The 24,094-nt window shown below is 45.9% G+C and overlaps 1 protein-coding gene across 21 annotated transcripts in view; it reads left to right on the top strand.

Moving 5' to 3' along the window:
* Positions 1 to 24,094, top strand: part of KALRN (kalirin RhoGEF kinase) — a 637,031-nt gene that overhangs the window by 49,745 nt on the left and 563,192 nt on the right. For 3 of the 21 annotated variants that reach the window (XM_087861570.1, XM_087861569.1, XM_087861568.1), the window contains exon 1: positions 10,611 to 15,509. The exons of the other annotated variants lie outside the window; for them this stretch is intronic. In XM_087861570.1, coding sequence (XP_087717696.1) covers positions 15,443 to 15,509 — 67 coding nt within the window. In that variant the 5' untranslated portion in view covers positions 10,611 to 15,442. Of the gene's footprint in view, positions 1 to 10,610; positions 15,510 to 24,094 lie in introns of those variants that run through there. 21 annotated transcript variants of the gene reach the window in all.

Raw genomic sequence — 24,094 nt, 5'->3', positions numbered from 1 at the left:
TAGTAAACACTCTTTAGACCTTGTAGTATATCTGGCTGCAGTCCCCCCCAATGATACTCTTATCCTGTTCATTTTTCATTATCTTATCTACAAGAATATTGTGGAGGACATTTGTCAAAGGTTTAGCAGATATCCAGACACACACTCTGTGACATTGTCCTGACCACTCATTCTCGTGGGCTTGTCATGGAGGAAAATGAGGAAGGTACACATTGCTCCAAGGCAAGTGTCGCTTGGAATAGGTCTCAGTAACACTTTAATGAGCAGTGGTTTTTTGTATCTCCATGTAGGGGTGCTTTCAATCTCAGAGATATCAGGACGAAATAAGCTGTCTGTCTCCAAATTGCCCTTCTTACCTATATGTTTCCAAACCAGTTGGTCTCCTAGGGAGACCGTATCTGATGGCAGAGACACAGCTGCCTTGGTGACAAGCTCTGAGTGCCTAGGGTTGTATTCCCAATGTTATTCAGACTAATTTGTCTGCCCCGACACAGTATATGGAGGTGTATTCACACGAGCGCACCCACAGGCCAGTGTGAATGTGTATGTGCATCGATCCACCCAAAGCCAACCGTGCATGTTTTCTCTCTCTGGTACTCACGGTAAAAGGACATTCTCTGAGTCACAGGGCTTACTAGCTTACTCTGCATTATCCACAAAAAGGATGGAAATGATGGGGCAGACAATTTCCCGTTCACTTTCGTCTCATGAAATTCATGATATGACATGCCACAGATAACCCTCAAAATGGTAGTGATGGTGGGACCAGAGTCCTGGCATGGATGATGGAGGACAGAGGTAGCGTGGGTCTCCAAAAATCACCCAGAAGAGCTGTGCAGTCACACTGCTGCGGCTGCAGTGGGTGGCAGTGCTCGGCAGTTCCCTGCTCCCGGGGCTGGGGTTTGGAAGAACCAGTGTCCTTCCGGAGGTGGGCAGCCTTGGACTTTTCATTGACGGAAAGATCTCATGTTGCCTCATTTTTAGGGCAACCAGGATGGAAAACATAACCTCAGGTATCTATGATGTAACCTCAAAGGGAAAATTTGCTTTGGCTTTTACTTACTATAAGTAGAAATTCTGTTTCCTTTTTTTCCTTTAGTGAGCTTGAGCTATCAAAGGCTTCTGGCAAAGTCATAGCTAAGTAGATCTTCAACATCCCAGAGCAGGCTTTATGTTGTGGGTGGGGTGGTGGTGGTGCCCATTCTGCTTCACTAGAGAAAAGTAGAAGGAACAAAAAACACTCCTTTAACTCTTGATATTTCTTTTTTCTTTTCCCTTAAGCTGCTAAACAAAACAAAAACTCTAAAAAAACATATTGAGAAATGCAGAATGGTAGGAATGATATAAAATGAGTGACTTGTTCCCCATTTGTATCCCTCAATGTTCCTTCACCCCGGGCAAGGCACCGTGCTAGGTGCTTCGTGCCCAGGGCAGACAGGAGTGGGATGGGATATAAAAATACACTATGATAAAATAAACTATGATCTCTGTTTGTAGTTTACAGTCTATTGAAGATAGTCTGCAGACAGCATGGATATAATGACTGACCAGTGTTTCTCTTGAAAGAGGTAGATTGATACTTGGATAAATAAACCATCCTTATAAAGAAAGCCCACCTTTTGTTTTTCTTAGGTCATGCAAAGCTACATTTATTCTTCACATGCAGGGTTCTTAGGTCTTAGGAGTCTTAGGTTCAGGGCTTTTTTGTTGCTTGGTTCAAGTTAACCATGCCTACTCTAGGCAAAGCTGTGATCCCCTCCAAGAGCCACCCTTTCCTTCTTGGGCTGAGTGTGTTTTCTTGAGTTACTGCTAGAAGGCAGAAACTGCACCTGCGACCATGAGTTTCTGGAGAGCAGCCTGGGTGTTCTGTCCTTCATGTATTTGCAAGCATCGTCCAGGATATGACACAGAGTAGCCACCTAGTAAATACTTAAGTGCATGAAAGCTGCTCTTCACCTATGTCTCATTCATTCATCCTTTCATCGAACACATAGTTATCGAGTGTCTTCTCTGTGCCAGGCACTAAGGATGAAGGGGCCTGGTCGAGGAGATAGACATGTAGATGATTGGAATAGAGTATGATACCAGGGATGTACAGGGTGTGATGGGTGCATATGCAGGGACACCCAGCCCATATAAAGGAAGACTTCCTAAAGACTTGAAGAATTAGCACAGAGAGCCACATGATGATAGGGTGGGAAATAATGTTCCAAAGCGTGGAAGAGCATATGCAGTGGTACAAAGGGCAGAGATAGCTTAGCGTGGAGAGCGAAGGGTCATAATCATAACGCATATGTAGTACTTATTTTGTGCCAGGTACTTTTCTGAGCCCTTTATATTTCTTAACTTTAAAACCTTTTTTTTTTCTTAGAGAGGGGGAGAGAGGTGGGGAGGAGCAGAGGGAGAAGGAGAGAGAGAACTAAGCAGGCTCCACACCCAGTGCAGAGCCCAGTGTGGGGCTCAGTCTCACAACTCTGACTTCATGACCTGAGCCCAAATCAAGAGTTGGACGCTTAACCGACTGAGCCACCCAAATGCCCCTAAAAACATTATTTTCATCCTCATTTAGATTAAGTAACTTGATCAGTTTTACACAACTAGTAAGTGGTAGAATTGGTGTATGATGTCTTGGTGGTGATAGAGCATTTAAGTCTGTGGGGCGGGGGGCATTGATTTCCAGTGGGAGTGCTGACACACTGTCGCATACGCATAGGTCCTGTGGTAGTAATCTGCTTGGAGAATGTCTAGGTAAGACTGGCAGGGCTTCGGGTGCGTCCTAATTGTTGAATCTGCTCTCGTCAGGCAGATAATGAGACTTTCCTGTGCCTCGGTGGATGGTTTTGTTGTGTCTTGTCCTCTGTGCACAGACTGCAGAGGAGAACATCCTCACCTTCTGAGAGAGGATGGACTTGGGGCAACAAAGAACAGTTTAAGCGTGGATGAGCAAACTGCATCTTCACTTTCATCCATAAAAGGGGAAGTGGTTTAAAGACCTTTACCCGGAAAGTGGACAACCTAGTCTTAGGCCTAGGCCAGTGTGTGATTGGCAGGGCTGTAGGTTGTGAGGCATGGGTGAGGAAGAAGGCTATCTTGATTGATTGCCAGCTCAGCCCCTAGAGAATGGTCCTGAAAGGGGGTGGAGGTATTGGTTCTGCTTCTTCTCTTCTCTTGGGGTGCGGGTAATCCTTCCCAAGTCGTCAGCACCACAGGCCTTGTGCAGTCCCTCCCTGGAGCAGGTCACGGTGCCGGGCCCCTGCTTTTCAAACACACATCCTTTCCCCAAAGCTTCCCCATGACCACTTCCTCTGAACCCCCACAGGCAGACGCTGCACGGAGGGGTGTCCTCAGCAGCTTTCTCACTGCCTCTGCCACTCGTGCAGGAAAAGCACACGGACTGCACATTGGTGTTTGGAAAAATTAATGCTTTCAAGATGAGCTCCACACAGTCTTAGCACGTCTCTCTCTCTCTTTCTCTCTCTCTCTCACCAGCTGAAAGAAAAGAAGCATTCTTAGACAATTACTCCCTAAGGGAGCCCAGGGACTGGCTTTGTTTATTGAGTGTTTTTAGTTACAACACGTGAAGTTCTGAGATTTTTTTTGGTTTGAGTTTTTCCCCCCGTTTTTGTTTGCAGGGATAGGAAAGATGAGTGAATTCCCAATTAATAGGGCATTTCAAAATTGTGAGAGGCCAGTTCTTATGTGGCCACAATTGCTGAGTCCTCAGGATAAGGAGCTCCATCAGACCTGACAGCTGGAACCCAGCCTCTGGGCTTACTTCAGGCCTACATTGTACCCAGATGTTCAGAGCCTTCCATCTGCAGCTGTTTGGGTCTACATCTCCACCTGTTGGGGGCTCCTTCTCCCTCCTCAGACTCACCATGCCTTCACCTGGTCTTCTGAGAGACACGGCACTTAATGACACGGTCACACTCTGCTGTCACCCTCCTTCACCCCCAGCCACGTCCCCACCATCAGCTCCATACAAGCCAAGTCTAACATTCTGCGCAGAGGTGGCAGTTCTGCAAGAGTCCGAGTTCGTGAGTCACAGCCCAGTGTACAAGGGCAGGGATGGCAGGCGGGAGAGCTCGCCTGCTCACGACTCTCCCTGCCTTGTCCTGGCAGACGCCACTAATCGACGGCACCGCTCTTTCCACATCCGTCCTGTGCGTGGCCCCGGAACTTTTCTTTTCTTCTTTGTCTCAAAGATACTTATTAATGCAAAGGGGAAAATAGTAACTTTATTTACCACGAAGCTCTGGACAATCACTGCCCCTTGGTTGGAATGGGTACTTGACATGTAGTTGCCGTCTCTGACTGAAGTCCCACAAGGTGTCTAAGTGGCCATGAAGGGAAGAGGCTGAGGAGAGTTGGGGTTTTACTGAATGCTGGGTAGGCTCACAGAGCGGCCATCTGCACTCTGGGGGTGAGCCCAGGGTGTGGAGTGAAGTGGGGGACAAACTGCATGTGCTGGCCAGTGGACAGGTGCACGAGTCCAGGGAGCTGGTTGTTATGACCTGTGGGTTCTCTGGAGACCATCCACGTTCCGGATCCCGGGAGTGGGACGTGAAGAAGGAGCTTGCTGTCCTGGCCCTGAGGAGCACCCGTTTTTCAGAAAAGGCCTGAGCTGCTACTTCAGTAAGCCTGAATAATCAAATACCTTGGATTACCAAAGCTACAAATGGTCAAGGTAAAAAATTATAGCAACATAAAATTTTATAAAATACAGTTCTCTAACCACCTTCTCCCGTTCCCTGGATAACCACTGTTAACAATTTTGTTATAGCCTGCCAGAACTCCTGTGCATGTTGAAACGCATACTCATAGTGTGTCTGTGTTTTTATAGAGCCATAATCTATGTTCACACAAGAATAGGATAATATGAATTATTTCAAATTATTTTATAAATTGTATTCTCCTACCCAATGATGTATCATGGACATTCTTTCATGTCACTACAAATAAAACTGCTTGTCCTTTTTAATGGTTTCAAGTATAACCTAGATTGTATTGTAACTGTATTATAATTTGTCTTACTAGTCCCAATTGTTGGACATTTAGATTATCTTTTTTAAGTTTTTTGAAAAGATTTTTATTTATTCATTTGAGAGAGACAGAGCGAGAGCACAAACGGGGGGGGGGGGCGAGCGGGAAGCCTGACAAGGGGCTTAATCTCAGGACCCCAAGATCATGACCTGAGCTGAAATCAGACGCTTAACTGACCGAGCCCCCCAGGGGACCTGCCTCCCTTTTTTGGCTGTTACAGAATGCAGTGCATTGTGTAAGTGCAATAGGCGAGAGTCTTAGAAATAGGGCTGCTGGGTGGAGGCTCTACACTTTAGAAACGTTGATAGGTACTGTCAAACTGAGTTCTGAAATATTGTATCAATTTGTCCTCTTAGCGGGTTTTATATATCTAGGTCCAGTGGGATAGATCAATGTGGCATGCTCTTATTGCTTTTTTTTTTTTAAAGATATTTATTTATTTATTTATTTGACAGAGACAGCCAGAGAGAGGGGGAACACAATCAGGTGGAGTGGGAGAGGAAGAAGCAGGCTCCTAGTGGAGGAGCCTGATGTGGGGCTCGATCCCAGAACGCTAGGATCACGCCCTGAGCCGAAGGCAGACGCTTAACGACTGTGCCACCCAGGCGCCCCAAATGCTCTTATTGCTTTAATCTGCATTTCCCCAATCATTAGTAAAGGTTAGAGTCTTTTTACTCTTTATCAGTCATTTGTTTTTCCTCCTCTGTGAATTGCCTGTTTATATTCTTGACCCATTTTTATAATGAGTTGTTTAACTTTTCCTTAATGTTTTTTAGGAGCTCTTTGTACGTTGGAGATACTAATCCTTTGTATGGTATATTGTTGCACTGTAGCTAATATTTGTCTCCTAGATTATCTGTTAACGTTATTCCTGTTTTTGCAATTTTATCTATTCCTTTTTTTTCCCAGGAAGACTAAAAAAAATCCCAAAATTCACACTATTTGAAAATTAATACAATATGAAAAGGTCTTTATATTGCCGTTAAACTTGTCTACCCAGCCCCTTCCCACCATGGGTAACTGTCCACATTAGTTTGTTGCTAAACCTTCCAGTGTTTCTTTTTGCAAATATAAGCAAATTTGAATCCATATTTATTTTACCCCTTTCTTGTCAAAAGCAAGTGAATGCTAACTGTATTGTTCTATGCTTTGCATTTTGAACCCCAAAATATGTCTGGAAGATCTTTTCATATCAATTTATAGAAAGCCTCATCATTCTTCTTTTTAACAGCTGCATAGTATTCCATTGTGGGGGGAAGACCACACATAATTCAGTGGGCTTTTTAGGCTTTTTTGCTTATGTCTGTCCTAAAAGAATATTGAAAACTACATACCACCCCACACACATTTAAGATGACATTAAACACTTTTTTTAACCACATGTTTAAATGGTTGCAAATCATATATTTCTAGCATGTTGTATACTTTATATAGCTTTAAATATATTTTTTTCAAGCTTTTGGAGCTGCAAATTTAGTGATTGGAAAAGGCAGCTCTTCTTGTCAAAGCAAGCAACCAAATCAGACATATTTACTTCCTGTCAGAGAAAATCTGACTTCTTTTTAAAACGCGAGCAAGCATGTTAATTAGATACCCCCTGTGACAATGCTGTCTTCAGAATTCCAATTTTAAGTTGGGTAGATAGGTAGGTAAAAAGATATAGTCCTGAGACTAGCCATGCTTTTGTCTTCTAGGTGAAATAAGGCACAATCCTTTTCAATACTCCATTGGTGATCTCATCCAGTCTTGTGGCTTTAACTGTTCTCCATTCACCAATGACTCCATGTTTCATTTATCTGTTATACTGTGACAGGCCACCCCCGCACTTAGTGGCATAGAACAACAATTTGTTGTTTCTCCTGATTGTGAGGGTTGACCAGGCAGTTCTTCTGTTTCATGTGGTGTCTGCCCAGGTGCTGGGATGGCAGGAAGTTCCAATGTGGCCTCACTCGTGTGGTAGACAGTTGGTGTGAGTAGGGCTGGGACACGCTGGGGTTCTCATCCTGATCTTTGGTTCTCCTTTGTGTGGCCTTTCCATGTGGCTTGGGCTTCTCACCGTGTGGCAGCTAGACTCCAAGAACGGTTTTATTTATTCTTGACCCCATAATCTTAAGAGGTCTTTAAAAAAGTTAGGCGATACAGTCCAAAGATCAAAATTCAACTGGTGTTAAAAGACACACAGTGAAAAGTGTTCCTTCCACTGCTGTCGTCCCAGCCCTTATTCTCCTTAAGGGATTTGTACCTACTTACAGAGATTAAAAAAAAATATGCCTATCCAAGTCAGTATATTGAGCTTTGTGTCTTAATGCTTAGGAGAACTTCCCACCCTAAGACTATAAAAACTTCTCTTCTTGAAGTCATAAGGTTTGTTCTTCTTCATGGCTATCTTTAAGTAGGCTTTCCTGTGTACACGCTATAAGGCCTGACTGATGGGTTTTTAGGGAAGCGATATCATCAGAGGACATGGAAACTCCAGCAGGGAACTCCAGAGTTTCCTACCTCTGCGCTGAGGGTCATCCACACGGGTTTGTATGGGCAGAGTCAAAGCATTTGTCACAATTGAATCTTTCTTAGAACTTTCCAACCTTAGAGCAGAGGGAAGAAGCCAGATGAATTGGGGCAGTCGGGCAAGTTAGATCTAGGAATCTGCTCCTGCCTGAAGGGCAGGTAGGGAAGCTGGGGGTTTTGGTGTTGTGACTTGTCCCTGGTTCAGGACTTCGGAAGGGCCACTTGGCTTAGTATTGTTCTCAGTGGCAAAACTGACACTACGTTTTTCTGTTTTTTTTTTTTTTTTTTTTTTTAAGATTTTATTTATTTATTTGACAGAGAGACGGCCAGCGAGAGAGGGAACACAAGCAGGGGGAGTGGGAGAGGAAGAAGCAGGCTCCCAGCGGAGGAGCCTGATGTGGGGCTTGATCCCAGATCGCCGGGATCATGCCCTGAGCCGAAGGCAGACGCTCAATGACTGCGCTACCCAGGCGCCCCTGGTTTTTTTCTTTTTTTTTTTTTTGTCTTGTTTTGTTTTTTTGTTTTTTAAACTGGTTTCTCTGTCTTAGGCTGTATGCATTGAGAATTCCAACCTGATATGAGTTTGTTTTCTATTGTAGGAGAATGCACTAACTTTATTAAGCACCTAATATGTATTAGGTACAGTGCTTTATATTTTATATATGTTATTTCGTTTGTTTCCTCCTGAAAGTCATTCAGATTTTATAAGATCAATCTTATCTTTACCCAAAAGATGAAGAAAGTTAGATGTACAGAAGTTAAGTGATTTGTCTCGAATTACTCAGCTAGAAAGAGGGATTTGAAATTTGGGATTTAAATCCAGTTGATCTGATTCCAAAGCTCAGGCCCTTGCCCAACACCTAGAAGGCTTCACATTAGCAGTATAAACAGATTAGAAAGAGATTATTTGTAGATTTATGAGAATTAGTTATTTTTAAGAACCATAAACAGAATTCATTTGCTGAAAAGTAAAGCGATCATGGTGACTGATTCTTTTCTTTTTGAAAACGAGAGCCAAGGAAGAGAGAATTCAGATTGGTTAGTATGCAGCTACTCCGGTTCCCCATCCCTGGGGCAGGGGAGCGGGGGTGAGGGCATTCAGGTGAGTCAAATATTCTGATGTGAGAGTGGGTTGCCCTATGGAACAGTCACAGATTATACGTTTTCCCCAAAAGAAAAAAAAAAACCCATGAGAATATAGAAAAAAATGTTTAGTTCTAGATATATGCTAACCAAAATTTAGTATTTCTTAGATGGGACAATGGGCTCTTTTTGATCCTGTTTAACTTCACATTCATTATTATCAACCCCAGTCATTATACTCTGTTGCCTCATTTTATTGGGGGGATGTGGGGAGGGGAGCTATTTGGAAAAGTTCTTGGAAGAGATGGAGAAGGCATGGGATGAAGAGAGGAGAAAGGGGAGAATTCTCCACAGTAGGGCTCCCTGTGGGCTGGGTGAGGTGTGAGGTTTCAGCTGTAATGACTGACAATGTAGGTTTTCCTGATTCTGTATTGGCGAGCTGTGGGAATTAAGAGATGAGAGGAACAGTTCAGAGAAGCCTCACCAGGGTAAGCAGACCCCAAGGTTGAGGTGCCCTTTGGCCTTTTGAGTCATACCACCTCTTTTGATGGGTGAAGAAACTGTTCGTAGTGGAGGTAAGATGGAGGCAGTACCTCACTGGCTGTGAGCAAAACATAGGAGATAATAAAGAACTCTCTGGGTTGATTACCTGGGTCTCCTGGGTCAGGTTCTGAGGTGTTCTTTCCAACTATATAGTGGCTTTTTTTTTTCTTCTTCAAGAACTACTTTATAATTCAGGTGCTTTAGAGAAGGTACCTATCAGTTAGTCATGTTCTGGGTAGGCAATGGGAGGTCAGGGGAATGAGTTAGGGAGAACAGTGGAGGAACCAGCTCCTGTGAATTGCCTTCCTCAGGATGGCCTTCCAGGCAAATGCCTGTGAGACTCAGGGAAGAGTGTCATGGGTCCTCCTCCTTGCCCCCATTATCCACCGTTACCACACTGCTTATCTAAGGTCCGGACTTCTGTGCCCTGCCTTTTTTTTTAAACAATTGAATTCATTCACTTGTCATTCTAAATCATAATTTGCACAAATTAAGCTCTTTAATATCAGAACATGTACATACACAAAAATCCTCAAAATAAAATGTTAATTTACTAACAAAATAAGATGTTAATTTAACATCTTTGGTGATGGTAGAAATACACCATATTTTTTTCCATTTCCTTTTTTTAAATTGAGGTATAATTAACATATTAGTCTTAAGTATACAACATAATGATTTGATATTTGTATACATTGCAAAATGAACTCCACAGTAAGTCTCGTTAACGTCCGCCACCATACATACAGTTTTTTTTTCTTGTTATGAGAACTTTTAAGATTCCAAATATGCAATATGGTAATATTAACTATAGTCACTGTGCTTGCTGTACATGACATCTCCATGACTTATTTATTTATGTATTTATTTATTTTTAAAAGATTTTATTTATTTGGCAGAGAGAGAGAGAGCACAAGCAGGGGAGTGGCAGGCAGAGGGAGAAGCAGGCTCCCCGCTGAGCTGAGAGCCCAATGTGGGACTCGATCCCAGGACCCTGGGATCATGACCTGAGCTGAAGGCAGATGCTTAACCGACTGAGCTACCCAGGCACCCTGACTTACTTATTTGATAACTGGAAATTTGTACCTTTTTACCACTTTCACCCATTTGCCCTCCCCCTTTCCCTCTAGTAAACACCAGTCTGTTCTCTGTATTTATGAGCTTGTTTTTTTTTTTTTCCTTCCTTTGAAGCAATATCTTTTGCCAAAATGTAAATACTCCACAAGGGCTAAATGTAATGATCTCATCGTGAAAACCTTAGAGGGGATGAGATTATCATGATACTTTTCACAGACCCAGGATGGGTAAGCTTTGAAGAGGCAGAGAAAGAGGGGATGGGTCTGGCTCTTGGGGCCTGGGGCAGGGGTTTTGGGGTGGCATGCTGTGGTTGGGTATTCAGGGCAACATGGGATTCTCTTGACGGGCACGGGTCGGGGGGGAACTGTAAATGCTCAGAGCAGAGGTAAGGGAGGTATTGTATTTCCTCCAGTAAACAGTTTGCTTTAGGGCCCCGTGCGATGAAAGGTTGTGTGCAGTCTTCATGAGCTGGGGCTCCCCAGCCAAGGGAGAGTTAAAGATCTCCGCTGAGGTTGGAGGTGAGCAAGGATGAAAGCGACACAAAAGCCAGGGCAAAGCAGGCTAATTATCTTCTGCCTTTCCCTCCTGCTGCCCGGCCTGATATTTGAGGTGACATTTAAAGTTATTGTAGAGATGTGCAGTGGAGCCACGGCAGAATGAACGCTTTCTGGAACCTGTGGAGAGATGAGGCTGATTTCTCTGCCTCCCGGCTGGCAGCTTCTCACGCCCTCCATTTAGGGCCCTCTAGTGGGCCTTCGGAGGTGGGGCCTCCCCTTACCTTCCAGGGGACTCCAGTCTGCTTTGGGACTCAGAATCTCCCTCCCTACTGGACTCTCAGGGCGTGTGGGGAGATGGGTACACACTAGAATTCAAGCAGAGGAGTTAAATGAAGTCAGTGCCGTGTGTAAGAGAGGCGAGCTGGGGACAGAATCGTCTGGGGAGCTCGTTAAATATGCAGGCCTCTGGGAGTGAGGCCTAGTTATCTGCATGGATAACAAACCTTCTAAGGTGATTCTGCTGCCCATTAAACTTTGAGAGCCTCTGAGGTAGAGAATGAATGAGGTTAGCTGGGAAAGGCCTCTTGGGAGAGGTGGACTTGAATTTCAGCGTGATAGGTGATACTCGTCGTAGGTGCTGTCCTCAGGTGTGGACCTAGGGAGCCTGTTCACCTGGGGACACCAGGCTGTCCTAGGAGAGATTGGTAGGGGTCCTTCCCATCCCATGGATGGTGTCCTGGAGAATGTGCTGCTGCAGGCTTCCCTTCACCACTAGGGCACTCATCGCCAAGGGGACAGAAGTGGTGTGGGAGGTGGCTGAGGATGGTGTCTGCTGGAGTGTTTGATTCATGTTGCAGCTGAAGCACAGCTTGCAGGGCAAAATGGCAGCCTGGTGGAGCTCACTTCCTGGGGCGGGGTGGGGGGAGGAGCGCCATGTTGGCCGATTGTCCCCACGCCAGTGTGCAGCCGTGCTGCCTCCTGTGTGGCCTTCCCTTGTCCGATGCCCCATGTGTCAGAGGAGCTGGCCAGTGCTGCTGTGGGAATGGTGGTCACTGTCCCAGGAGATGAGTGGGAATGATTTGGGACATGAATGGTTCTCTCCTCCCTCCGTGCTGTTTGCCTTCTGCTCCATATACTGTGCCTGCTGTATCTGATCGGAACACAGTGTTTTCATGTTGGGGCGAGTGGAGAGAGGGAGAAAGAACAGTGCCAAGTTAAGGAGAAGGAACACTGAAGAGAAGGCAACATATCTATGATATGACATCGAGTAACCAGTGATCCTGCAAATGGGCATCAGGCCTCTGGAATGGACAGGCTGTTGCTGGCCTGGAGATGCTGTTTGTCTTTGGGGAATATGTCCCTGTAGGCAGCTAGGTAGGCTGGAGGGACTGCACCAATGGGAATGGTCATGCTTGCTTTGACCAGGAAGAAAGAAGCAGCCACTGAGAAAGCATTGTTTAAGACAAAATAACAACAACAAAACTTAATAAACTCTGTCCTGGCCAATACCCCGTCCTTTCTAATTGCACTGCAGCTAAATGGCGACTCTCAGAGTTTCTTGGAACGTTTTATTTAACCACTGGAAGGGTTGCATTTACACTGCAGCTTGGACTCTGTGGGGGTTGGAGAAATGAGCAGTGGTGGGCTGTGGAGCTCTAAGGAGCCCAGCTTGATCGACTGGAGCTGGTTTTAGTAAAATTCCCAGCTGAATAGGTTCATCCTGGGCGTGACCCAACAGGTAATACTTATGTTCCTAGGTTCGCGGTTTTGCGGGGGAGGTGTTTACATCCATCCTGTTCTTTAACACATTTATTTCCTTTATCGTTTTGAAAACAAAGCTGTGTGGAATTGCCCTTGGTTTGCAGAGGGAGGGGAACAGGGCCAGCTACTTTCTCCAACCCCAAGAGTGGGACATGGAATAGAGAACTCTGGTCTACACAGTGTCCATACAGTCACTGGAACTGTCTTCCCTCAGCCCATCTCTGTCTGGGTCTCCTGCATGGTGGGAGAGCCATGTGTGCCTTCCTCGGCCCCCCATTTCAGATTTCCCCCAAGCTGTGTTATCGAAAGCCTCCTTGGCATTCTTATGTGGAGATGCTCTCCCTTGGCAGCCACAGCCAGGAGCTAAAGAAACAGGTGAAAGGCCACTAGTGAGGCCTGCTTGCCCGTGGCACGGCAGAATGCCCTGGAGGGGCCTCCTGTTGGGAAGCAGCCCTGTTCCCCAGGTCCTGCCCTTCTGTGAGGGCTTCCATCGTTCTGGGAAACATGTCGCAGTTTCTCAGGGAACTTCCCAGAGCCCCAGAAACTCTCTTTGGGAGGACACGGATGGAACATATCTCTTTCTCAGCCCAGCTACCAACTAGGCACTTCACTGTAAGCAAGTTGTTTAACCTCTTGGAATGCGGGTTTTCTCTGCTGTAGGCTGGGGAAATGATCCCTGTCCTACAGACCTTGCAGAGCTGCTCAGAGACCCAGAGGAGATGATGGATGTGAACATACTTTGTGAGCTACAAAGTACTGGCTACACCTGGATGATGGATTTTGTTGTTCGTGAAGGAAGGGGGAGGCTCCCGGGTCTGTGCACTTCTGTCTGGAGAGAGGAGGGGCTTGCATTCTTGTGTTAACTACAGGCTGGAGTCTTGTCCATTTAAGGTAATAACAAAATAATCCTAACGGATTCTGAGAGGTGGCTTTCAGGCAGTGTGTCTGCTCAGTCCCACTGCTTCCCTTTCAGAAGGAACCCTGAGGCAGTGGTGGTGCTGATGCAGGGGCAGGGGGTGGGGGGAGATTGTGGCTGTGCTCATTTTCTCCTCTCCCTCGCTGCTAGCTCTTAACCAACCCCCAGCTGTCCCCCCCACCCCCAGCCTCCTCCTCAGTCTGAGTTCTGTCCGAATCTGTGGCCTGTCTCATCTGGGAGGTCTAACTCCCGGGAAGGGCAGAGGGAGGAGGACTGCTCCCACCAGCTGCCCAGTGGAGACCAGGAGGTCAGGGAAGCTAACATTTCTATCAGGACAGTGAGAAGGCATTGCTGGTATGGACTGGGCTGAAACAAAAGCTGTGATGGGTGTGGACATGGCTGCTGGGTAGTTTTTAGGCTTGGAGAACAAAGTTGTCCCAGACACCTAGAGTCCCCTTGGGTTTTACTTCTGTGAGCAGGACTCCCAGTCACCAGGGGCACAGCCTCACCGTGTGGGTGGCCAGTCCACTGTGAAATGGGCTCCAAGCAGGGCAAGCACAGAGAGCCCTATCTTCTTCCTGCAGGCCTTAATCAGTGCCCAGGGAATGAGGCACCACAGTGCATGCCTCTTGCCATTAGAATGAAATCGTGTGTAAGGAGGGCATGCGATGTGATGAGCACTGGGTGTTCTACGCAACTGATGAATCACTGACCTCTACATCTGAAATTAATGATGTACTGTATGTTGGCTAATTGAATTTAAATAAAAAACAAACAAAAAGAATGAAATTGTGTGGCATTCCCAGACTCACTTGCCTGTTCATTTGTTTAGGTAGTAAATACTCGAGCACTTGCAAAGTTCAAGGCACTATACGAAGTACATTGGGGGATACAACAGCGATTTCAGAGCACTTCCTATCTTCATGGATTTTGTGATCAAATAACGGAGCAGAGTCTTATACAAGGAGCAAGTGAAATGGAATATAAAGGGGAAGACCAGGGACGGCAGCTCATTTTGTGGCATTTGAATAGACATTGGGAAAACCAGAGGAAGCCATGCTGCTGGCAGGAAGAGCAGGAGCAAGGGCAGGGAGGTGGGAAGCCATGGGATGTATAGACATGTGGGAACAGAGAAGCTGGCGAGAAGGAGAGGGGTTGGCAGGGAAGGGGGACAAACACTTGACACTGCTCTCCCCTGAATGCTCTACTAGAAATGGCGCATTCTTCCTTTCCTGAGAACCTCACAATACTTCTGTGGGGCAAGTGCTCTTCTCTCCTGTTTGCAAGGAGGAAGCAGGGGCTAAGGGAGTTGGAGAAACTTGGTTGAGGCCAGGCAACTGTTAAATGGTAGCAGAATTTGAACCCATGACTGTGTGACCCCAGAGCCTCTGCTGTCTCCACTATAACAGGATCCCCGAATGGAGATAGGGAGAAAGGGTTTGTGGCCTTTTTCTGCTCCTGTGGGCCTAGCATTCTTGGGCAGGAGTGTCTGTGGTCCCTGTGGAGTGAGGGAGTGAAGCTCTGGGTTTTCTGGGCTGGACTTAGAGTCCTGGATGGCTGAGCTCCTGACTTCCTACCATAGTCCCATTAGGGGAGCCACTGGCCTCTGGTATGGGAGGCAGGGGAAGCCAGGATGGTGGGAGATTCTGGAATGAAATTCAAGACATGGCCTAGACTGTGGATTTTCATTCCCAAGTCCTCCTTTCACCTTGCCTCTTTGTGACAGCCCTCCCTGGCTTCCCTCCCCCTGTATCTCTGACCTCCCCTTGGGCCCCTGCAGGCTAGGTCTGCACAAGGCTGCGGTGTTCTGCGCTTGTTCCTTTGTTGCTGTGAAACGGCTCCGGCACAGTCAGCCTCTGTGTGGGAGGACTGGTGGCTGTCTTCGCAGGCAGGCATTTGCTCAGAGCAGGCTGCGCGCGAGCCCAGCGTCAAGTAATTCCGGCCTTCTCGTCTCGGAGCTGGTGGGATGAGGCTCTGCTGAGGGACTGGCTGTGAAGGATGACTTCAGGGTGGGATGACGGACCGCTTCTGGGACCAGTGGTATCTCTGGTATCTCCGCTTGCTCCGGCTGCTGGATCGAGGTATTCCTGAGTGAGTGAGTGAGTGAGTGTGTGTGTGTGTGTGTGTGCGCGCGCACACGAGAGAAAGAGAGAGAGAGAGAGAGGCAGAAACAAACACATGGACAGACAAGGAGCGCGGGGAGCAGGGAGCAAGAAGAGAAAGAACAGGGAATGAAACAGGAGAGTAGCCAGCCTGTGGAAAGTAAAGAAAGGCTGTTTTTCTTGGGACATTTGTGACCCAGCTGGGAATTGGCAGCACAGGGCCATTTGGGGAGCATCTGTATATCAGGATCTCATTTCTTGCGGGGTTTTTTTTTTTTTTTCCCTTTTAATCAAGCTCTGTACCGTAGTCAAAGAAGAGTTAAGCCCTGTGTTGCAGGGCTTTCGATAGAACACTCTGAGAAGCAGTGTAGCAAGGAGAATGGTCCCTGCAGCAAGAAGCTGGGGGCAAGCAGATGTAGGACCCTAACAAATCTCAGCTCTGCCACTTACCAGCTCTGTGATTTAGGCTGATTTATGTGACTTTTCTGAGCTTGTTTCCCCATCTGTAAAATGGGCTTGGTAAGACCTATTTGCTAGGGTTGCTGTGGAATTATTCTTTAATTTATACCTGTGATACACGTGATGTCTGGTGCATAATAGGTGCTTCGTAGTTATTCCTTTCCTCTTTCCACACCTCTCAGCATCATGTACAGCGCCTGTGCTGAGGACAGCTCTCTTTGTGGATTATCTGTAGATACAGCTGGTTCAGAATTTGTAGTTTGTAGAAAGAGAAGGGAAAGTCAGTTTTACTCCTCTGGTTAATCTGACTGTAATACATTTCACCGTCACATGTTCATGTGACTTAAATCTCCTGATAATGTGATGCAAATCCAGATATTCTGTTTTAAGGAAAAGCCACTGTTAACTTGGTTGAGTAATTGATTTTTAAAAATGTGGAGTGCTATTTTTAAAAGCTTTGGCTCTTTTAAGAGGTTTCGGCAAGAATGAGATCAAACCCCTGATGGAAAAGGTGGTCCTGGGGAAGCCCTGCTATCTACCCCAAGGTGGATTCCTCTCCAGGGGGAACGTTCTTACAGATGCCAGGAGGTCAGTACCAGGTGAAGCAGGAAGCTGCAGAGAGCAGGTGAACCAGGGCTCTTATCGGGGAGAAATCAAAGATGGAGGAAACCAAACCAGCACATGCGAAAAGCAGTCTCTTGCTGGCACTGAGAAACAGGCCAGAGGGAGCCCAGACCAGAGAGGAGATGAGAGTGTCAAGAGAGCCAGAACTTCTTACAGGTGGAGATCTTGGATGAGGCGATGGGGAAGGAGATTATAAGTGTGAATCCCCCTTATCTGTGTGGACTCAGGCAAGTTACTTAAACTCTCTGTGCCTCCTTTCCTTCATTGTACAAAAGGGTGATGATGGTGGTGATACTCGCAGCACTGACTCAGAGGGTTCCTGTAGGGGCTGAGTGAGAAAGTACAAGGCAAGTACTTTACCCCAGTGCTTGGCGTGAAGAAAGTGACCCTTCGATGTTAGTTTGTATTACCAGGACAGTTAATTCCCACTCTCATGCAGACATCCTCAGAAAGACAGGAACAGGTGGCATGAGTCTAATGAAGAATTATTAGAGGCTTAGAGACACTTTACACGTATGTGAATTAAAACGAAATTCAAAGTAACATATGCTAATTTTAAGAAGAAATGAGATGTTAGTGTATAAGCTGTAATAATAATTTATTTTTACTTTTTAGAAAATGCTTGAATCCATGAATTGCAAACTTAGATTCAAGTTCTGGCTGCCTTCTAAATGCCCCTGAATAAATGGTTTACTCTCAAATGGAATCTCAGTTTATTAATTTGAAAAATGGGAATGTTGGGGCGCCTGGGTGGTGCAGTCGTTAAGCATCTGCCTTTGGCTCAGGGCGTGATCCCAACGTTCTGGGATCGAGCCCCACATCAGGCTCTTCCACTGGGAGCCTCTTCTTCCTCTCCCACTTCCCCTGCTTGTGTTCCCTCTCTCTCTGGCTGTCTCTGTCAAATAAATAAATAAAATCTTTAAAAAAAAAAAAAAGAAAAATGGGAATGTTAATACTAATACCTGTATTATAGAAATTTATTGTGTTAGTGCATGTAAAAGTTTCAAGCTTTCTTAGAAATGTCAGGTTAATAAATTGATGGATTAACCCGTGTCCCTGGGTAGCAAAAGTTGGTTGCCAGAATCGTGTGTTCTTCCGGAGAAGTTTTGTCATTGTGTATGGCTACAAATGAAAGTTCGTGGTCTTTCACAAACAGCGTCTCCAGGAGTTTCTTTATTATGGGGCTTTAGACTAGCACCTCTTGACTGTGTAGGATATCTTATCTCTAGGCTTTCGGGGGTTGCCCAGTTCTGGTTAGTGGGTATCCTTGTATTACACATATATGGGTGCACACCCACATCTGTATTCAAGCAGAATTTTTGGCTATAGAACACCCTTCTAGAAGCTAATGTTAGCTAGCATTGTATAGACAGTGGCATGCTTTCAAGTGGCATGCTAGACTGAGTTAACTCGTGGGAGATGCTCAATAAATATTTGCTGAGTGGATGGGTGGATGAACGATGAACCTGTCCTTCTGGGCAGTGAACAAAGTTCTCTTAGATCTCTCTTGAGTGTATCAGAATTTAGCTCCCTTCATCTGTTTTAGGGTTTTATGTCATTTCACCCTCATCATTGTCATGCCTCATGTCATCCTGAAAGTAACAGGCCTCAAGAAAGTGAGGGAAGGATAAGAAATGCGAAGAAGCGGGAAATGATGAGTTTAGCCCAGGAAATTGAAATAATCGACAAGCTGTGTGCTGCCTGAGTCATTCTCTTGGCCGTGACTGAGGGATAAATGAATCTGTGATTTGACACATCTAGGAAAAGGGAGGAAACAGAACACATCAGGGAGCGGAAATAAACTTTACTGAGAAATGACGGTGCGTGCTTGGTGACTGCAGACAAACCTTTTGTCTCCCCCATCATTGTTCAGTTAAGGGCAGGGATCTTAACAAATAAAAGGGATTGTTTTTTAGGGCTGTAGTTCGTGATGTGTAAGGATTTGTATGAAAAGGAAGTACCAGCTTGCTCAGACATGATCATTTTAATGAGTTATTTTGTTAATAGCCTCCGCTGTTTTTACAGTGTTTCTTACTGGACGTTTGTCACTCGTGCTCTGTGCTTACAAACAGTGACTGAGGAAATGGTTCCCATCGTGGGGACTGTCCGTGGAAAGAAAGGAGCTCATATGGATAAGAAGCACGAGTAGTAAGAAGAGAAGAATGTCTGCCACTGGTTGTCCGTGAGATGACTGTAGGTGACTTACAGCTGTTGCCAGAGGGTCTCTTGCTGGTCACCGCCTGGCACTGTCCAGCAGACAGTCTGTTCTGCCCAGTGTTCTGCTTTTGCTGTGATGCCCCCCTGCCCCCACCTCATGTGACACAGGCCCTCCTTAGCCCCACTCATCTTTCAGAGAGTCCCTCACTTCCATCAGCCCTGCTTGGGTCTCCCACTCCACCCTGCCTTCATCTCTGGCCCCAGTGCTTGCCCCACCCAGCCTCCCTGCTTTCTCAGCCCTTCTCCTTCCCTAGGGCTCCTTTAAGGGCATGGCCTCATAACATTTGCTGCCTATGACCCCATTCTCTGGCATTCTTCTGCTAGCCTCCAACCCATCACCAGGGTTCCTCACCCCATGCCTATGTCAACTTTGCACCGTATCCTGGGTCTTCTGCTTCTCCCTGCCACCTGCCTTGAGCGTTTTCCCTCTCAGGAGCCCTTGTCTTGTCTTCTTTTGCCCGTGCCTTTTTATGTCACCTTGCCTTTGCCCTCTGTCCACTAGTTTCTTTTAAAAATAAATGTAAGTAAAATGGAGTTGATTTAAAATACTCTCGAGGAAGTAACTGTAGGAGATATATGGATATGGCGAAATGGTGTCAGAAGTACGTAAGTGACTGATGTGTGGAAAACTTAAGTGATATGTTGACTTTACAACATAGGTTTTAAATGGCTAATTTCTTCTTGGTGCTTTGTCCATATTCCTGTAGCCACCACACAGTGCTTTGGGATCTGGGCCAGAAACCAACTGGGTCTTACCCCTGGAGGTACATTAGAATCACCTGGGCGCTGTTAGAAAGTGCAGTGTCCAGTTCCTCCCGTCCCACCCCCCCCCCAAGCCAATTAAGTCAGAATCGCTGGAAAGAGGGCTGGATGTTGGCATTTTTAAGGACTCTGCAGGTGATTCTGATGGAGCCAAGCTTGAGGACTGCTCACTGCCGTCCTGTAATACGGATTCCAGAGAGGAAAGGGAAAAATGACTCTTCAGTAAAATAACAAAATAAATGAGAAAATCAGTCACTATATGAGAATAATAAACACGGGAGTAAACATAGGAATGCACTAAGGAGTAAAATTTAAAAGAACACAATCTTTTGGGTATAATTCATGCACCTTTCTTCAGAAACTTCACTGCGACCCTTTCCTGTCACCACCTAACCAAACCTTGACTTTCCTTCCTATTTCTAGGAACAAACCACCTGTGTACAGGATGGTGTCTGGCCCCAGCTTGCTTTGGGGCTTTGGCCCTCTGTTCTGGCTGTCTAGAGCTTGGGAGATTGGCATGACAGTTTGTCACTACAGATGTCAAGCGCCCTTTATTGCTTCTTAGTATAGCTCCCAACAGCTGGACATTGCCCATATTCAGCTAGAATTCCAGAAGGAAATTCCCTTTCTCCTTCCGGATAGATGGGCAGTGAGAAGAGTAACTTTCCTGAAGCCTTCAGTGTTGGGCTCTAGTTCAGCCAGGAATCTACTTCTGTTTCTCACCGAAGTCCCCCTCTCCCTGTGCAGCTGTTCTCTCTTGAGTCAACCTTCACATCTCCTAAATGTCCTAATCCACGGATTGACTCTGTGGAGTGCAGTGCAGGGTCAGGAGGCACCTGGCCCTCAGGGCTGTGGCTCTCAGGCATTCTGAGCTTTGATCTCATCCTTCCCATGCCTATAGCCCTCTTCCTGGCCCTTGGTCTCCTATCACTGACAGATGCCCTGGCTGTGGTCAGCTTGCTGCTCAGTAATCTGCCCAGCTCTGGTCCCCAACTGGGTCAGACTTGCTGTCTCTACTTAGTCCATCTGCTTGTGGCCAGTCCCAACTGCCATGGACTCTGGGATACCCACTTCATTTTGGCTTGTCCTGCTCTTGTTCACTATCACATATATGTGCCCAGCTTGATGTGTGGCTGCTTTGTGCCAACCTTTATGACTTATTCCTTCCCTCCTATGGTCTGTGGGAAAAAGAAGAGGAAAGCACACAGCGTGTGTATGAGAAGTGTTGATGGCTCTCCTGCACTGGGGATTTTCCAATTAGAGGAGTTTAGGTTGTAATCACCTTCCCATTTGAGCTGATAGTCATACAATATATAAAGAAGTTAACTTTAACTTAGCTTTTTCAGTTGCAAATAGATATCTCTAAAGTTATTTGATTGGCTTTTAGCACAAGGCCACTTTTCTAAAGGAACCAAGTCTCTTGTCCAGTAAATAGTTTGAACACAGCAGCAGCACTTGAAACACCATCCCAGACAATTCCCTGTTGCTCAGCACCAGAATCTCCCCAGAGGCCTCCGTATTTTCCTCTGCTTCCACGAGAAATGTCCCAAGCCTCTCCTTCTTCTAGTTAATCCACATCCTTCCCCTTCTAAACCTTGTAACCCCTATGTCCTTCAGAAAGAGCTCCCCAGTTCGTCATACCTGATTCTGTTTGGAGGCAGGTGGGCCCTACTCCATGACTCACAGTGTGCTCCCGTGGGTTGTCACAGGGCACATCTCCCGTGGTTGCTGCCAGTGCCGAAGGAGTTAGCATGTGCCGCATTGCCTGGCCGCAAGAAGTGCTTGGCAGGTGCATGTTTTCCTCCCAGATTTCTGCCGCTTTTAGGAGCTTAGTTACTTCTGTTGTGGGGTGGGGATTGGAGGTCCTTTCCCTCCACTGAGAGTGGAGCTTCTCTGAGTTTAGGACCTTGTCCCACCACCCGTTTGTATTCTCACCCAGATACCTAGTTCAAGGTGGTTTCCAATAAATCACTTTGGCTAACAGAGTATCTGAACTCTCCAGAGAACAAAGGAAAGGTCCTGATTATCATGGCATCATTAAGGAGGAAGAAAGAGAACTGTAATGATTTGGCAGTTCTAATATCTTATCCCTGTTGGTTCTCATGATGTGTCTCTGGGGTAGATTACTTCAGTCCCCATTTCACAGATGGGCAACAAGCTTATAGAGGTTAGGTACTTTGCTGGAGTCACAGTGTTGTTAAGGGAAGAGTCAAGATCAGGGCCCCTGACTCCCATCTGGATTGAGTTCTTTCTATACCTGCTGTGGTACAGGTGGGGAGACACCCATTTTCTCTTTCTCCAGCACACGTGTGAAACTGGGGTTTCTGTCCACCTCCCCTGTCAGCACAGACAGAGTATATCACTGGTATGTCTGGTCTGTGGTGTGAGATCACCAGACAAGATATATCTAGGCCACGTCCTAGGGGAAGGACACCGATAGCTGTTCTGTGAGGTCCAGGTGTGGTGTTTCCATCCAGTGGGGTGGAGGTTACTGTGATGTGAGAACAGTAAAGTGGCACTTTTCTGGGTGTGGCGTGGCTTCCCAGGGCCTGTTTTTCTCTTGTGGCATATTCAGTGATTGCTGAGAGCCAAAGGGTAGTGGGGCAGCTGTGTACCTGAATGGTCAGAAAGTCAACTGGATTTTCAATTGTAAGTGATGAATTTGCCTTTCACCTTGCAGATGGAGGTAGCTTGTTATTAAGGAATTGGTTAAAGCAATAAATATTGTTGGTGTCATTACTGGCAGTAGTAATAATATCTACTAAGGGCCTAGGCATAGCAGGGAGCATTGGGGGTAGGAAGTAGGCTTCCTGCCCTCGGAGAGCTTATAGGTCAAACTCCTGAAAGACTGAGATCTATCAGTAACCTCTGTGAGTCTCTGTTGGCCCTTCTATAAAATGATGGATTACTTATAAGGTGGATCCCTTCTAGCCATAATGTTCTGCATTTCTATGTGGACAAAGTTGCAATACCTACAAAATAATATACCTGTAATACCTATTATACAGCTACATGGTGCTACAAGGTATTATTTCTTGTTGAATTGCTAAAGGAGTACTGTACGTTCATAAGAAGGCAAAATAATTAGTCTGAATGAAAGAAGAAATGTTCGCTCATTCAACAAGCATCTTCTGAGGGCCTACTATATGCTATGCCCTGTTAAGGCTCTGGGAATACAATGCTGAAGAAGACGGTATTCTTGTATTCATGAAACTTTATAGTCTAGTGGGGGAAATGGACTATAACAAATAACACAATGGATGCTACAATGGCAGGTAGGATGAGAAGGAGAGAACAGAGTTAAGTTTCAGTGGTCCTTAGTTATGAGGTGGAAATCAGAAAGTACAGACTTTCTGGGGTATCTGTGTGGTAGTAGTGAAGCATGGAGTGATAGGTTGGGGTTACCTCGTGAAGATTCTTGCTTGCATTCAGGTTAATGGCAAATGATGGCAGCGTAGCAGCATTTAATTTAAAAATGTATTGAACGATTTCCACATACCCGGCAGGAGGGAATATAGGTACTGGTAATACAGCACCAGCACCAGGTGCTAAAAATATGAAGAAGCGTAACATGATATAACCTAATGCTAGTTCCTTCATTCAACTGAAGTATGTCTATGTTTCTAGAGAGCAGTTAGGGTAGCAGATGCATGATTCTGAGTTATTGGCCTAAAAGCGATAGTGAAATTGATGGTAGCTCAGGGAAGACAGTATAGGGGGAGGCGTGATTAGTGTAGACTGATCTTGGAAAGTGTAGACATGGGGAAACAGAATCAAAGCGATGAGAGTATTCCTAAGGGTAGGAGGAGAGCCAGGATACAATAAATTCATGAGCGTAGAGGAGAAGGGACAGTTAGGGATCCTTATCCACAGGGAGGTGGGGCAACATTGAAGGCTTTGGTGACTACTCACAGCTTTGTTTCAGCAGCCTTGGTGAGGAGAAACCAGATTGCAGTGGGAGGAGATGGTAAAGCCGAGGCAGCAGCCAGCACATATTGTTTGTTTGAGAAATATGTCAGAAAATGCAAGGTAAAAATAGAATAGCAGTTGGTGGGACATTAGGGTCAAATGATAGTTCTGTTAAGGAAGGGAGGCCTGAATATATTTGAGGATGGGGTGGGGCCAATAACAGGGAGAAGTTTGAAAATGATGTACAGAAATAGGTTTATTAATCCATTCAATAAATATTCATTGAGCACTGACAGTGTTTCGGGCCCTGTGCTATTTGCTGGGGCTACAGCATGAATAAGGCATGAAGTCTTCATGAAGTTTACATTCTAGTGAGTGAGACAGATAATACACAAGTCCAGCAACAGTTGAATTTATAATAAGAGCTTGTGATAAGTGCTGTAAAGTGCAGCAGTGACCTGGGGGAGGTAGGATGGGTTGAAGGAAGAGTGCAGATGGAAGTGGTAGACCGGAGGAGGGGAATGCTTCCTCTGTTGGAAGGAAGGTGGAAGGAGGTGCTTAAGAAAGCTATTTTTAAGTAGAAAGAAGAAGAA

Source organism: Ursus americanus, chromosome 4, assembly GCF_024610735.1.
Source record: "Ursus americanus isolate L20-20 chromosome 4, mUrsAme1.1.p, whole genome shotgun sequence".
In the NCBI taxonomy this organism is placed as follows: Eukaryota; Metazoa; Chordata; class Mammalia; order Carnivora; family Ursidae; genus Ursus; species Ursus americanus.
The sequence above is the reverse complement of the archived record's forward strand: the minus strand, read 5'-3'. Positions and strand labels throughout refer to the sequence as shown.